The 11,530-nt window shown below is 39.7% G+C and overlaps 3 protein-coding genes across 3 annotated transcripts; 1 reads left to right on the top strand and 2 right to left on the bottom strand.

Annotated features, from left to right (window-relative positions):
• Positions 1-1,437: 1,437 nt before the first annotated feature.
• LOC135937794 (cullin-2-like) lies at positions 1,438-2,458 on the bottom strand. Its single transcript, XM_065481040.1, has 4 exons — positions 2,342-2,458; positions 2,143-2,284; positions 1,656-2,077; positions 1,438-1,595 (listed from the first exon to the last, which is right to left on the bottom strand). Exons 1-4 carry the CDS (start codon positions 2,423-2,425, stop codon positions 1,470-1,472), a joined length of 774 nt encoding a protein of 257 aa, XP_065337112.1. The 5' UTR covers positions 2,426-2,458; the 3' UTR covers positions 1,438-1,469.
• Positions 2,459-2,494: 36 nt separating this feature from the next.
• On the bottom strand, positions 2,495-4,629 carry LOC135937368 (cullin-1-like). Its single transcript, XM_065480519.1, has 8 exons — positions 4,511-4,629; positions 4,252-4,455; positions 3,753-3,826; positions 3,515-3,696; positions 3,286-3,452; positions 2,995-3,232; positions 2,790-2,945; positions 2,495-2,725 (listed from the first exon to the last, which is right to left on the bottom strand). Exons 1-8 carry the CDS (start codon positions 4,627-4,629, stop codon positions 2,495-2,497), a joined length of 1,371 nt encoding a protein of 456 aa, XP_065336591.1.
• Positions 4,630-6,650: 2,021 nt separating this feature from the next.
• Positions 6,651-10,849, top strand: LOC135937078 (E3 ubiquitin-protein ligase UHRF1-like). The gene is made up of 14 exons (XM_065480155.1): positions 6,651-6,796; positions 6,957-7,110; positions 7,304-7,468; positions 7,523-7,647; positions 7,705-7,836; positions 7,890-8,089; positions 8,146-8,314; positions 8,866-9,103; positions 9,160-9,371; positions 9,426-9,569; positions 9,949-10,105; positions 10,160-10,336; positions 10,394-10,492; positions 10,545-10,849. The coding sequence occupies exons 2-14, from the start codon at positions 6,958-6,960 to the stop codon at positions 10,722-10,724; spliced, it is 2,151 nt and encodes a 716-aa protein (XP_065336227.1). The 5' UTR covers positions 6,651-6,796; position 6,957; the 3' UTR covers positions 10,725-10,849.
• The last annotated feature ends 681 nt before the right edge of the window (positions 10,850-11,530 follow it).

The following is an 11,530-nucleotide window of genomic DNA, read 5'->3' as shown; positions in this document are numbered from 1 at the left end:
GGCGGCTCCATTTTCTTCTTTCTACTTCTCTTTTTAATCGTATGTCGAATTCCAATGGGAATGGAAAACTTGTATCATGGAATTGCGGCGCCTCCCGCGGTCCCGCACCCCTGACTTGTATTATTATTTACCCTCGCACCTCCCTTCAAAGTAAAAGTGCAACAAGAGCATCCCCGCGGTTTGGTTGCGCCTGCAGAAATATCTCCGCCGACCGCACCCGTTCACAATTCAAATGCTGCCGAATGTTTCACAAATCTCAAGCGCGTTTTCGAAACTGAAATACAATAGAGGCCACAAGAATAAACGGCTGCTGGCAGTAATATTAATTTGCAAACTGTTTCCTCGTCCTCCTTACTGGCTCTTTGAAAGGTGGACTTTTTCATGTTGTGAACGCCTCTCGATCGCTTCTTGCCGCCGAATCAGAACGTGCTTTTAGCTGATCTCATTGTAGTGCAACCAGAGGGGTTGTAAAGTGGGCAGGGGTAGTTTCATATACCCCGCCCTCTGGTTGCTGCGTAGCTTTGTTAGTTCAAAGTAGCACTGATGAAGACAACAAACAGCGCCTACATCTTTTGAGAGAGACATGGCTAATATTAAAAAAGAAAAAATCGCGAATTTATGAACGTTTTGGCCTTACAAACATCAACGATTTATCATTCCTCGATATCAATATTGTTACCCAGATTTTTTCTCCAATGTGAAAAGAAAATGGAGCTCTGGAAATGCATAATTTTTTACTAACTGATGACTTTGATGTTTATTTTGTGTCATTAAATATGGTATTGCCCCAAGAAATGGTCTAACAAATTTAAGGAAATATGCAAAAGGTGAAACGCTTTATCTAAGCCGGAATATTGCAGCCAGATTAGCGTGACGTGCAGTTATTTGGCGTCAGCTTGGCCTACCAGCAATTGAGAAGGTGTTTTTTGGAATAGTACGCGCGCTGCATGAGTTAATGTCGCCGTTTGGTTTGTTTGCATGTTTGAATAAACGCACCAGCGAGACAGCGAGAGTGGCACTCGCATTAAATTCAAAATAGAGCTCTTCCTAAATTTTACGACTCGCGGCGAACTATCAAAACGCGCACGTACCTTGCTCCCCGCTTATTAAATATAATATTTTTTGGCACCAACTGAAACAGCGGCACCAAAACTTTGTAGCGTGAAGCGAAAAACTATTCTAAAATAAATAATTCAGATCTTTTCCATGCAGACACGGGTATTTTGAAAATAAATGTTCCACTTTGAGTTTAAAAAGTTGCTAGTGAATTAAAAAGTGACAATTTATTGAATCAAACCACACTAGTTATTTTTGCTCTGAGAAATAGAGGAATGAAACGCAACCCGCGCCTCCAATCCGCTCGGCGGCACAGTTTCCACTTCTATGGAATTTTTAAACTATAATTTTTCCATTGGATATATTTTGTTATCGTGAAAACAAACATCTGTGAAACCTATTTATTTTTTAATTTATGAAATGTATTCATATAATCCATCCTCCGTCTTGGAAATGTATTCCTTTTCAATCAATCTCTCAATAATCTTGTTCACGATCGGAATTTCGATGGAAAACCTCGCTTTCGCTATGGCTCGCACCTATTTTAAAAGTTAAATATTAAATAGATTGAAATTAAGACCGTGACTCTGAAATTATACCTTTTCAATAAGGTCACCGTGATTGACCCGGGGGCAGCTTTTCACGACGCGGACGACTGCTGCCTCTAAGAAATATTTGCGGTCCAAGTTAATGATTTCTGCTACTCTGTCCTCTTCTTCTCTCGGAGAATTCTGGCCTTTCACATGATGCGGAATTTTGAGTTCCGTCAGCTCGTTGCTGTAATTAAAATTCAAGCTGATCAGGCTATTTGCGAGCACCAGCTCGGTGTCGCAAGTGATTAAGCCGCTTTCGAGCAGGCAATCGAGTTGGGAGACCAGAGTTCCGTAAGAAACGCAGAGAGAGTCTTGAATTTCCTTGACGCACAGGCAGTCGGCGTCTTGGAAAAGGAGCAAAATGGCCATTTGAATGGTGTTCATGGAGGCGTCGTACGGCCTGTCCAAAAAGTTGATCCTCATCACACCTGAAGTGAGACGAAAAATTAGTTTAAATTATTTTTTTTTTACAATTGAAGGTAAAAAATCTTACCTTTGCTTAAGAAGTGGTGCCAAGTGAGTTTGTGAGATTCGTAGGCTGCTTTGTAGTACGTCTCGTACGCCTGCGCTAGATTTCCGATTTCTTGGGGCAGTTTGCACTTTTCCTCATTTAATTGAACTGGCCAAATACACATCTAAACGGACAAAATTAAATTAAATACCCTCATATACAACGATTTTAATAAAATTACGCGCAGGGCCATGAAGGTGGAGTCCACCCCTCCATCAGAAATCAGATTTGTGACATTTTTGGAAGCTTTGAAGTCTTTGATCATGAACCGGATCTTCGTCTTATGCTCGAAGCTCCATACGCCCTTGGGAAATAATTTTTTATTTGATTCTGTTCAGTGATAATAATCTCTTACGTCAAATCTTGAAAGAATTTTTTCCTCCAGTTCAATCGTGCGTGAGGTTCCAGTGAGCAGTCGTTTAGAAAGATGCAACAAGTAGTAATTCTCAAAGACATCTTTGTTCTCCAAATTCTGGTACAGCACTCGCGTGAAGTCCAGTTTCACGTCCAATTCCTCTTCTTCAGGCTCTTTGCTCAGCAGTACAGAGACACAGAAATTCACCAACTAAAATTTAAATGACGAATATATTTAGCTAGAAGAAACGTTATTTTTTAATTTTGTAAAATACCCTTTTCGCAGATTCATTAGGATCCGATTTAATTTGGTTTGCCACGTCTTTTAAAGCTTCTTCCAGAGCTGTTACGAACAAAGGGTGGTCCCCTAGATCCTTTTCGACCAGTTCCTTTCTGTGTTTCATGTACATTTTGCACATTTCCTCCAGCGCCTAAACAAATTCCATCAAGATCTGATATGAATTAACTAAATTAAATTACCTCTTCCTCCTTTTTCTCTCTGGATAAGTTCTCAAAGGCCATTTTTTTGAAAAATTTGTGGAAAATCGGTACCAGTCGAGTATTAGGTTTTTGGTAGAACTGCTCTATTTTTGCGTGGATACACGCAAAATCTTTGTAGCGCCGTTCCTCTACAAACAGTTGGCATTCGCTCAACATTCGATCCTCTTTCTGCTCAATCAAATTGTCCGCGAACGAAGCTTTCAGTTTTTCTACCGATCTGAGAGGGAAAATTTATTTTAAGCATAATTGCAAACAAATTAAAATATTAACCCCGAGTCAAAAAGCAGACTGCACAGTTTTTCCTCATTTTTCCAAAATGAGATTGCTTTGTCCAAATATTCGACGAATGAGTCTATCTCTTTCGAGAATTCGACAAATAATGGAGTGTAAGAATTTTTCAAGCCCTCCAGGAGCAGCGTTGTGGCTTCTTCGTGCACCTAAGAAAAATATTTTCTTCAAATTAACAAAACAAAATATCCAAAAGAGATTTTAAAAGTACCAACTGTTCCGACGGAATGATTTTGTCGAGATCTTTAAATGATTTTAAGACTTCTATCATTATTTTTTGCTTTTCGTCTGAAAGGAAGCCTCTTCTCGGGTCCTTGAAGCCTTCCAACATCAGGTCCACGATTTGATTGATCAATTTCGTTTCATAAAAAGCATTCTTCCACATATTGAAGCCTAAATAGAGGAAATTTTAATTATGTAACGGAATAATCAAATTAAAATGCAATTACCCAGATGTTTGATATCTTCTCGCTGGGCGCAATTCGATTCATTTGCATATATTTTAGCATGGTTATTCAATGGCCTGAGAATAATCAAATAAACTTCTTAAAGACTGTCTTTGACTAAGTTTCTGAGCACATTAAAATCGATTCTTAGGTACAATTTATATTTTTCCGGCCAGAAAGTGCAGCGCGACGTGCGAAACATTTTTTCCCGCCAAAACAATATCAATGCGAGAAGTGCGCATGCGTCAGTGCTGGCTGGATGTGACGAAGAATTCATTCGTGCAGGCGGTCTCTCTGCAAGTGCGCAAACCAGCTCTCACGCATGCGCAGTTCTCGCATTCGTATTATTTTGGCGGGAAAAAAGGTTCGCGCATCACGCTGGCCTTTTTGGTCGGAAAAAACGTCCACTGTTCCTCAGGAATCGATTGGTGTGCTCAGAAGCTTCGTCAAGATGGTAAATAAGTCAATTAATTTTTAAATTTTCGCGGAAAATCCAATTTACTGGAAAAGGTTGTTGAGTAGCTCGCACGCCTTGCTGTACTGCTTCCAGGCGTTGTTAAAAGCCTTCAAATAATCCGCCAAGTCTGACTTCTTCTTCAGATCTTGGTGAATTTTCGAAATCTGGCTTTTTAAACAAATCTCAATGCGCTTGAACAAAGACTCGCCAACGCACCACGGCTCGCTCACGCACATAGAATAAATTCGGCTGAAAATTTATAAAAGCTATGAGCTAAAAATCGTCTTTTCGTCAGAATTTTTACTGATAAGTTTCGATCCACGCAGATGGGGTCACCGGCGTCTTCTGCAGTAAAATGTTGTTTACGGTCGGCTCCGCCAGAGCCCACATCTGGAAGAGAAGTTTTTCTTCGTCCACGGACATCTTCAGCTGTTAATTAAAAATTAGAAATAAGATAAGAGATGAGAGCTAGGGTTTTTTTTAATTTTGAACGCGTGTTTATATAATAGTCGCATTATATTTGTAAAATAGTCTAATTACTGTCGAAAAATTACCGAAGTTACACTTTGTAAAATTTTACAAGTATTTTTAAATATTGCTTACTCCAAATCTCGGGTTCTACTTATCAGAACTATAAAAAATTACCCACCAATCAACTATTCTCGACCTCCCCTAGTAAGTTAATGAGTTTAAGGGTTGCTTTTCACTATTTATACCCCTTTCAACCGCCTGCTTTAATTTGAATAACAAAATTATTTGTTATATGGATACGAAAATAAAATCATAGAATTGTTATTTCTCTTAAAATGAATAATATATTATTTTCAAGGAGCTTTTCTGTCGCATGTGATCAAAAATGTATATATTTGACTTTACTAAAAATATTTTCATGGCGAACAAAGTGAAAATTTGAAAAGTAAAATTTAACATCTATGAGGCTGTGAAATTTAGACGACCGCCGACTGTTTTTTTTTCTTTTCGAATCGTTACGGTGCAATTATAAGCCATTTTAACCAACCTTAATAACCATCTAAATTGACTAAAAAATATTTGTCATGCCCTGACAATTAAAATTATGCTTTCAGTGCGTTATGTGGGTCCCAATTTCATTGTTCTGCAGTGAATTCTGTCATTTTTAATTGATAGGATTGTTATTGATGGATTACAATGAAATTGGTATTATTTTGTACTATAATTTAGCTCAACAATGTCTATTTCAAATCAAACCGAGAGTTTTTCTCGTGTTTTGGGAGCATCCCTGCTCGTAAAGAACATTGCATTCAAAAAATATGTAGCATTTAGGCAAGAACGTCGAAAAAATTGAAAATTGTAGCCAAAAACGGATGTTAATTGGGCTAAAAACCATCTACTTTGCCCAAAACGATATTATAAAAATAGTCGACTGTTAATTTCCCGAAAAAACCAACTTATTATTTTCACAGAGTACAATCCAATTTAGGAAAAAAAACTACGAAATTGACAAAACCAATAGAAATATTTTCTTACCTTTAATTTCAATTGAAATTAAACATTTCGAATTAAAATACTCCAAAATATAAATTGCTCACCTCAACGCAGCGACTAAAAATGAATTGAAACTCGGCAAAAGAAGATGCCAGACTGAGCGAGTTGTCAACTAATCGATTAATTTATACTAACTTGCTCGTTTGGCGCTGTTATTGTACTTAAGTTAGGCGTATCAGCAGTGGCTCGTTTGTTGACGACATTCATGTGAAAACATGCAGAGTTAATAACAGAAGAGTTAAATTCAGTCGTTATGATATTGTTGCGAGAAGGATGAATAACAAAGAATTTCTGAAAATACCCCAAATTCTAAAAATTTACTGAAAGACCGTCTTTGACGAAGTTTGTGAGCACACCAATCGATTCGTGAGGGTCGAATTAGGTTAAGTTCATATTTTCCCACCAAAAAGTCTAACGCGACGTGTGCGAACTTTTTTCCCGCCAAAACAACTTCGTCCTTCGTCCGAAAGCAAATCAATGGCAAACTCGATAGAAATCTTTGCAATTTGAATTAAATTTTAAGCAAAAAATTCTTTTATTGTTTGCAAAATTCCTAAAAAATAGATTCATGCATTTCTAAATCATTTAAAGTACAAGAAAGCCGAATTAAAAAACACTAAAAAATGTAGACTTTTAAAATATCGAGGTACAACGCGCCATTGAAAGGGAAACAAATCTGCGTATTTATCCGGCAAAATTTTATCACGCATGACACTCTACACTTATTTCAGTGTAATTGATTGACAAACATTGTCGTAATTGTTATTATAATTCGCAGCAAAACAAGCAGAACTGCCGCTGATGGTTATTTTGTTTATTTGTGATCAGCCTCACACTCCCAGACACAGACAGTCTCGTCTCTCGTCAGATTCAGCTCGAGGCGGTAGCGCTCGATGTCACGCCCTCTTCACAGCTGAGGCCATTGTTGCTTTCCCGCCAACTCTCCACAGATCCCGTGAATCTCGTGAATAAAACACGCTTGGCCGGCTTGGCAGTCGACAGCAAGAGCCAGGACGCTTCGCTTATAATTGTTATGTAACTGGCAGTTGAAGAGCTTGATAGTAAGGTGAGTTAATTATTAGAAAATTATTATCGAATGAAGTGCGAGACGAGGAGGATAAGTAACACGACGCTTGCAATACACGCAAATCATTCACGAGAATTTTCGGTCTTGTTTGTACGTTAAACGGGTTAAACGGCACTCAAATCTACCCTTATTTTTCCAGAATGAAACTCAAACTGAGGCATTACGGCAGCAACTTGGCTGAGGTCACCATCGAAGTGTCCAAAACCTGGTCGGTGTCTGATCTGATCGCTGCGGCCAGCGATGCTTTTCAAGCCGAACAGGACAGATTGCAGCTTTTCTTCTTTGGAAAATTGGTGAGCTATTTAAACCCAAAAATTTAGAAAATATTTGTGATAATATTGCGTAAATATCTTTTTGAATAATTTTAAATTGGACAATAATGGTAATGTAAAAATAATATTTTAAATTGTTATTATATTGTTGATAATAATTACTAGCGTATTTATTTTTTAATAATGACCATAATAAATTTTATTAAATTTCCAGTTGCTGGCTGAGCATCCCTTGCTGTTGTACAAAGTGAAGGACAATGATGTGATTGGTGTTCGGATCAAAACCGCAGAAGTCATTCCCCGTCCCAGCTCGCCTGTGGAAGAGAGCAAAGTCTGCGAAGAAAATGTGGACGTGCCGTGCTCTAGCAAGTTCTTCGAGGTATAGAAAGCCTCAAAATTAAGCTTCAGCACTTGATTTACTGTACATTTTTAGGTGGATGACACTATTTACTACCAGAGTCAAAATGGGCAGTGGCATGAGGCTAAAGTCAAGGCTATCACTGGAGGTGGAGAGCACGGAGAAAATGATGGCCTCATGTACAAAATTCATGATGGAATGTGAGTTTCAATCCCTGATATTTTAAGAGTAAATCCTTATTCTCATACATTTTCCAGTACCAACGAGGATCTGGTCTTGCAGCTGATCAAGCTGCGCCCGTGCAGCGCCGTCGAGTACTCCGCCCACGACCTCAAGGTGGGCATGAAAATCCTAGCCTACGTCGTGCTGTCCGAGACTGAAAAAGGATGGTGAGTGACAATCCTTCACCCTGACTGTGGCTTCAATCTCTTTGTCTCAACAGGTACCAGGTGGAGGTAACCAAGGTGGAGCCAGTGCGGGGCCAGCAGAACTTCCCCAAAATCTCTGGCACCGTGGTCGTGTCTTCCGAGACGACGTACCCACAGCAGAAGATCGAGTTCAAACACAGAACTGTCCAATTTCCTGAGCTTCTGCCGCGTGAGGAGTGGCAGAAGGTGACCAGCTGGATGGCTCTTACCATTCGTAAGTCAGGAATTGAATAAATTCGCCAATTTGCTTGATTAATTTTCTGTTCTTAGCTTGCAAGCACTGCTTTTGTCACCCCACTCAAAAGTGCAATGAGTGCAGCTGCGTGGTTTGTGGCGGGAAACATGATGAGGACAAGCAGATCATCTGTGAGGAGTGCGATGACGCCTACCACATTCAATGCGCCTCTCCGCCTCTTGCCGAGGTTCCCGAGGATGACTGGTATTTATTTTATTTTAATTCTTTTGGATGCTTATGGATGAGTGATGGTGGTTTTCCTTGAGAAGTCTTTCAAGACACATTTGAAATAAGGTCCTGAGGATCACCTACAGTTTAAAAAAATTAAAAGGCAGCGCTGGAAATGTTGATTGATGTGAAAATTGATTTAATTGGAGAATTCTTATTGAAGACGCGATTTTCTCTGAATTTTCGCATTTCCCCAAAGAAAGATGGGAGAATCTGACATGCGCGTTGTCAGCCCATCAGCGTCAATTATTTTTCTGGCGAAGAATTCTTACTGATTTCTCCGATTTGAGAGTTTTTATTTGTGATTAAATCATTTTAAATGTGTTTCTGGGATTATACTTCAGTTGGAAGAGTTGATTTATCGATTTTGAAACGCAGAAAAAAAGTACGAAGACTGAAAATTACTGTTTTTTCCATCTAGCTATATTATAATTTGTCCTTATATTTACGCTTGCTATATTTTCTGCTGTGAACATTCCTTGAAATTCCTTTGGCCATGCTTTTAAAATTAATATTACAATTTTTAGGTTCTGTCCAGACTGCTCTCACGTTGACCAAGCTCGGGAGGAGAGATATGAGGCTCAAACCAAGGTGAAAGTGGCCAAAATCAAGAAATCCGTGGACAAGGTGAAAGAGAACAAGCGCGACTGGGGCAAGGGACTGTCCACTGCATCCGTGTCCAACAAATTCTGCGTGGTGCCCAAAGACCACATGGGAAAAATCCCGGGCGTGCCGAGTGGCAGACTGTGGGCCTCGAGAAGCGACGTAAAAACAAATTAAAAGTCTGTCCTAAATCCCTAATTTTGCTGCGATTGTTTTAGGTGAGCCGCTTCGGAGTGCACCGTCCGCTGGTGGCCGGAATTTGCGGCGCGACCAACAAGGGCGTGCAGAGCGTCTGCTTCTCAGGTGGCTACGAGGGCGACTACGACAAAGGCACCTCGTTCGTGATGTCCGGCAGCGGCGGCCGCGACCTCAGCAGCAACAAGCGCGTCAACAAGCAGTCCAGCGCGCAGATTCTCACAGGATCCAATCTGTAAGTCAGCATTTTGAACGCTTATTGTTAGTTGACTGTAAAATCGTTTTTCAGAGCCCTGGCGCAGTCTTGCCACGCCAAGGTGGACCACGTCAACGGAGCCAAGTCTGCAAACTGGAGGGAAGGCCTGCCCATCAGGGTCGTCCGCGGCTACAAGCTGGCCAAGATTTCTACTTTTGCCCCTGCCGAAGGTTACAGGTGTGTTTTTTTTTATTTAATTCATGTGTTTCTTGTAGAATAAACTCTTTATAAATCTATGCTGAACTGTCAGGGTTGTGGTAAGGTTTTTAAAATTATTTTAAATATCAGTCAACCGTAATTTTAACCATCCAGTTGTGAAAAAATTATGACGTCATTACTACATATAAAAATAGCAGTTAATTTCATTTAAATTGTCTAGAAAGATATGAACATATTTTTAGATTACCAAAATATTTTGAAAATCCAACAGAAACAATGGGAATTACCGTTGTTCAGGCCTAAAAAGGAAGAAAATAATGCTTAAAACAATATATAAATTTTTAAAACTATTTAAATTTAAGGAAAATCGCAATTCAACCTCTGGTGTTGCTCTCAGGTATGACGGCATTTACCGCGTCGTGAGATACTTCCAGCAAGAGTTGAATGGCAACCTGATGTGGAAATTCGAATTACACCGGGATGACCCTGAGCCTCCACCCTGGACCTCGACCGGCCTGGCATTCATGAAAAGCATGAGCGTTGGTGCCTTGGAGGTAAAATCCTCATTGTTTCAAACCTAAATTTCTAGTTACCAATCCATTTTTCAGGGAACACCATTGCTGGACACTAGCAAGAAGAGAAAACTGCCGTCCGAGAGTGTGGATGTCAAGCGTGCCAAGGTTGCCTACGTCCTGCCTCCAGCAGTTGCAGCCTTGGTCAAGGAGGACAAACTGAACCAGAGGAACTGGACAGCGCTGCAGACCTCCCTCGAGCTTGGCTACCCCGTAAGTCCATTGAAAAGGTTCCTTATTCAAGATAATCATTTAAAATATTGATTGCAGGAGTTCATCAAGGCTTTGGCCGAGCAGTTCGTATGCGTGATCTGCCAAGATGTGGCCAAAGACCCTTTCACCATGCAGTGCGGACACAACTCGTGCGTCGTAAGTGTAATTGCAATTAATTTAGACAGTTGCAAAGTGTGTTTTTTTGCAGCACTGCATGAACAAGTGGCTCAAGTCGTCGGAGAAAGCGTGCTGTCCCTTCTGCCAAGCGGACGTGGACAACAAGAGCGTCAAACTGAACAAGCTGCTCGACCAAGCACTGAATGCCCTGCTGCCAGGGTACAATCCGAAGCAGCCGCCACCAAAACCCTTCAGCTTGGTAAAAAAGTGATTGATTTCTCCCTTGTCTACTGATATTTATTTTTCTTGGAAGTGAAATATAAAGGGACTTTCTTTGTCCCTGAGTTATTGACATAATGATGAGTCAAATTCGTCATTAAATTTGTTCAAACTGTTTGTGCGATGCCTTTTTTGGTTTTTCAAATTCAAATAGTTTTAAAATTACCAGTCCCATTGCTGTTAGGTGCTTCATTTGAAACACCTTTTGTTAATTTGCGTGGCTTGAGACTTTAAATCTAATAATTGAAAGTGATTTGTAAAATATGGCTAGTTAAGAATTTGCGATGAACAATTTTTTGTTCTTTTGAACTCGTCTCTACGAAGTGATGTAATAGTTATGAGTGATATGAAACTCTGCTGAGATTGATTTGCGACGAGCAGAATTTTTCCAGACGAGTCCGATAAAGTCTGCTGATAGAAACGAAATATTGAATTTCTTTCACTTTGGATGGAAAAACTCAAATTATTTGCTTGAAAATGCGGCTTTCACGCATGCTAAAAGACGTTCCGCTTGAGAGTAGGCTTTCAAACCTGCCAAGTATTTGTTTATAAGTTTATAATAAAATAAAAAACAAATTATATGGTTTATTTTATTTATAAAATTGAAATTTTCCAAATAGATCTTCATTCCTCCTTGTATGAAATTTCCTGGACTTGATCTCAAGGATGGGGCACAATTTTCAGAGAAAGTCCCTATTTTTCAGGAATTGTTTGACTTTAATCAGGTCGTAAAAGTCCAAAATCAGGAGCTGAGAAAAAACTCACATTTTGCGTCGGTTTTCTGGGGCTCGGAAGCGG

Source organism: Cloeon dipterum, chromosome 2 (genome assembly GCF_949628265.1).
Source record: "Cloeon dipterum chromosome 2, ieCloDipt1.1, whole genome shotgun sequence".
Taxonomy (NCBI): domain Eukaryota; kingdom Metazoa; phylum Arthropoda; class Insecta; order Ephemeroptera; family Baetidae; genus Cloeon; species Cloeon dipterum.
Note: the sequence above shows the minus strand (reverse complement) of the source record. Positions and strands in the feature narration are given on the sequence as shown.

What these genes read in the sequence shown, in the direction of transcription:
- LOC135937794 (XM_065481040.1), bottom strand. Translation starts at nt 2,425, where the DNA reads ATGATCAAAGACTTCAAAGCTTCCAAAAATGTCACAAATCTGATTTCT. An exon ending in GCACCACTTCTTAAGCAAAG is followed by an intron (nt 2,078 to 2,142) that starts GTAAGATTTTTT and finishes GTCTCACTTCAG; the next exon opens with GTGTGATGAGGATCAACTTT. An exon ending in ACGGTGACCTTATTGAAAAG is followed by an intron (nt 1,596 to 1,655) that starts GTATAATTTCAG and finishes CTTTTAAAATAG; the next exon opens with GTGCGAGCCATAGCGAAAGC.
- LOC135937078 (XM_065480155.1), top strand. Translation starts at nt 6,958, where the DNA reads ATGAAACTCAAACTGAGGCATTACGGCAGCAACTTGGCTGAGGTCACC. An exon ending in TGTGGGCCTCGAGAAGCGAC is followed by an intron (nt 9,104 to 9,159) that starts GTAAAAACAAAT and finishes CGATTGTTTTAG; the next exon opens with GTGAGCCGCTTCGGAGTGCA. An exon ending in GCCCCTGCCGAAGGTTACAG is followed by an intron (nt 9,570 to 9,948) that starts GTGTGTTTTTTT and finishes TGTTGCTCTCAG; the next exon opens with GTATGACGGCATTTACCGCG.
- LOC135937368 (XM_065480519.1), bottom strand. Translation starts at nt 4,629, where the DNA reads ATGTCCGTGGACGAAGAAAAACTTCTCTTCCAGATGTGGGCTCTGGCG. An exon ending in AGAAGATATCAAACATCTGG is followed by an intron (nt 3,697 to 3,752) that starts GTAATTGCATTT and finishes TCCTCTATTTAG; the next exon opens with GCTTCAATATGTGGAAGAAT. An exon ending in TCATTCCGTCGGAACAGTTG is followed by an intron (nt 3,453 to 3,514) that starts GTACTTTTAAAA and finishes TATTTTTCTTAG; the next exon opens with GTGCACGAAGAAGCCACAAC.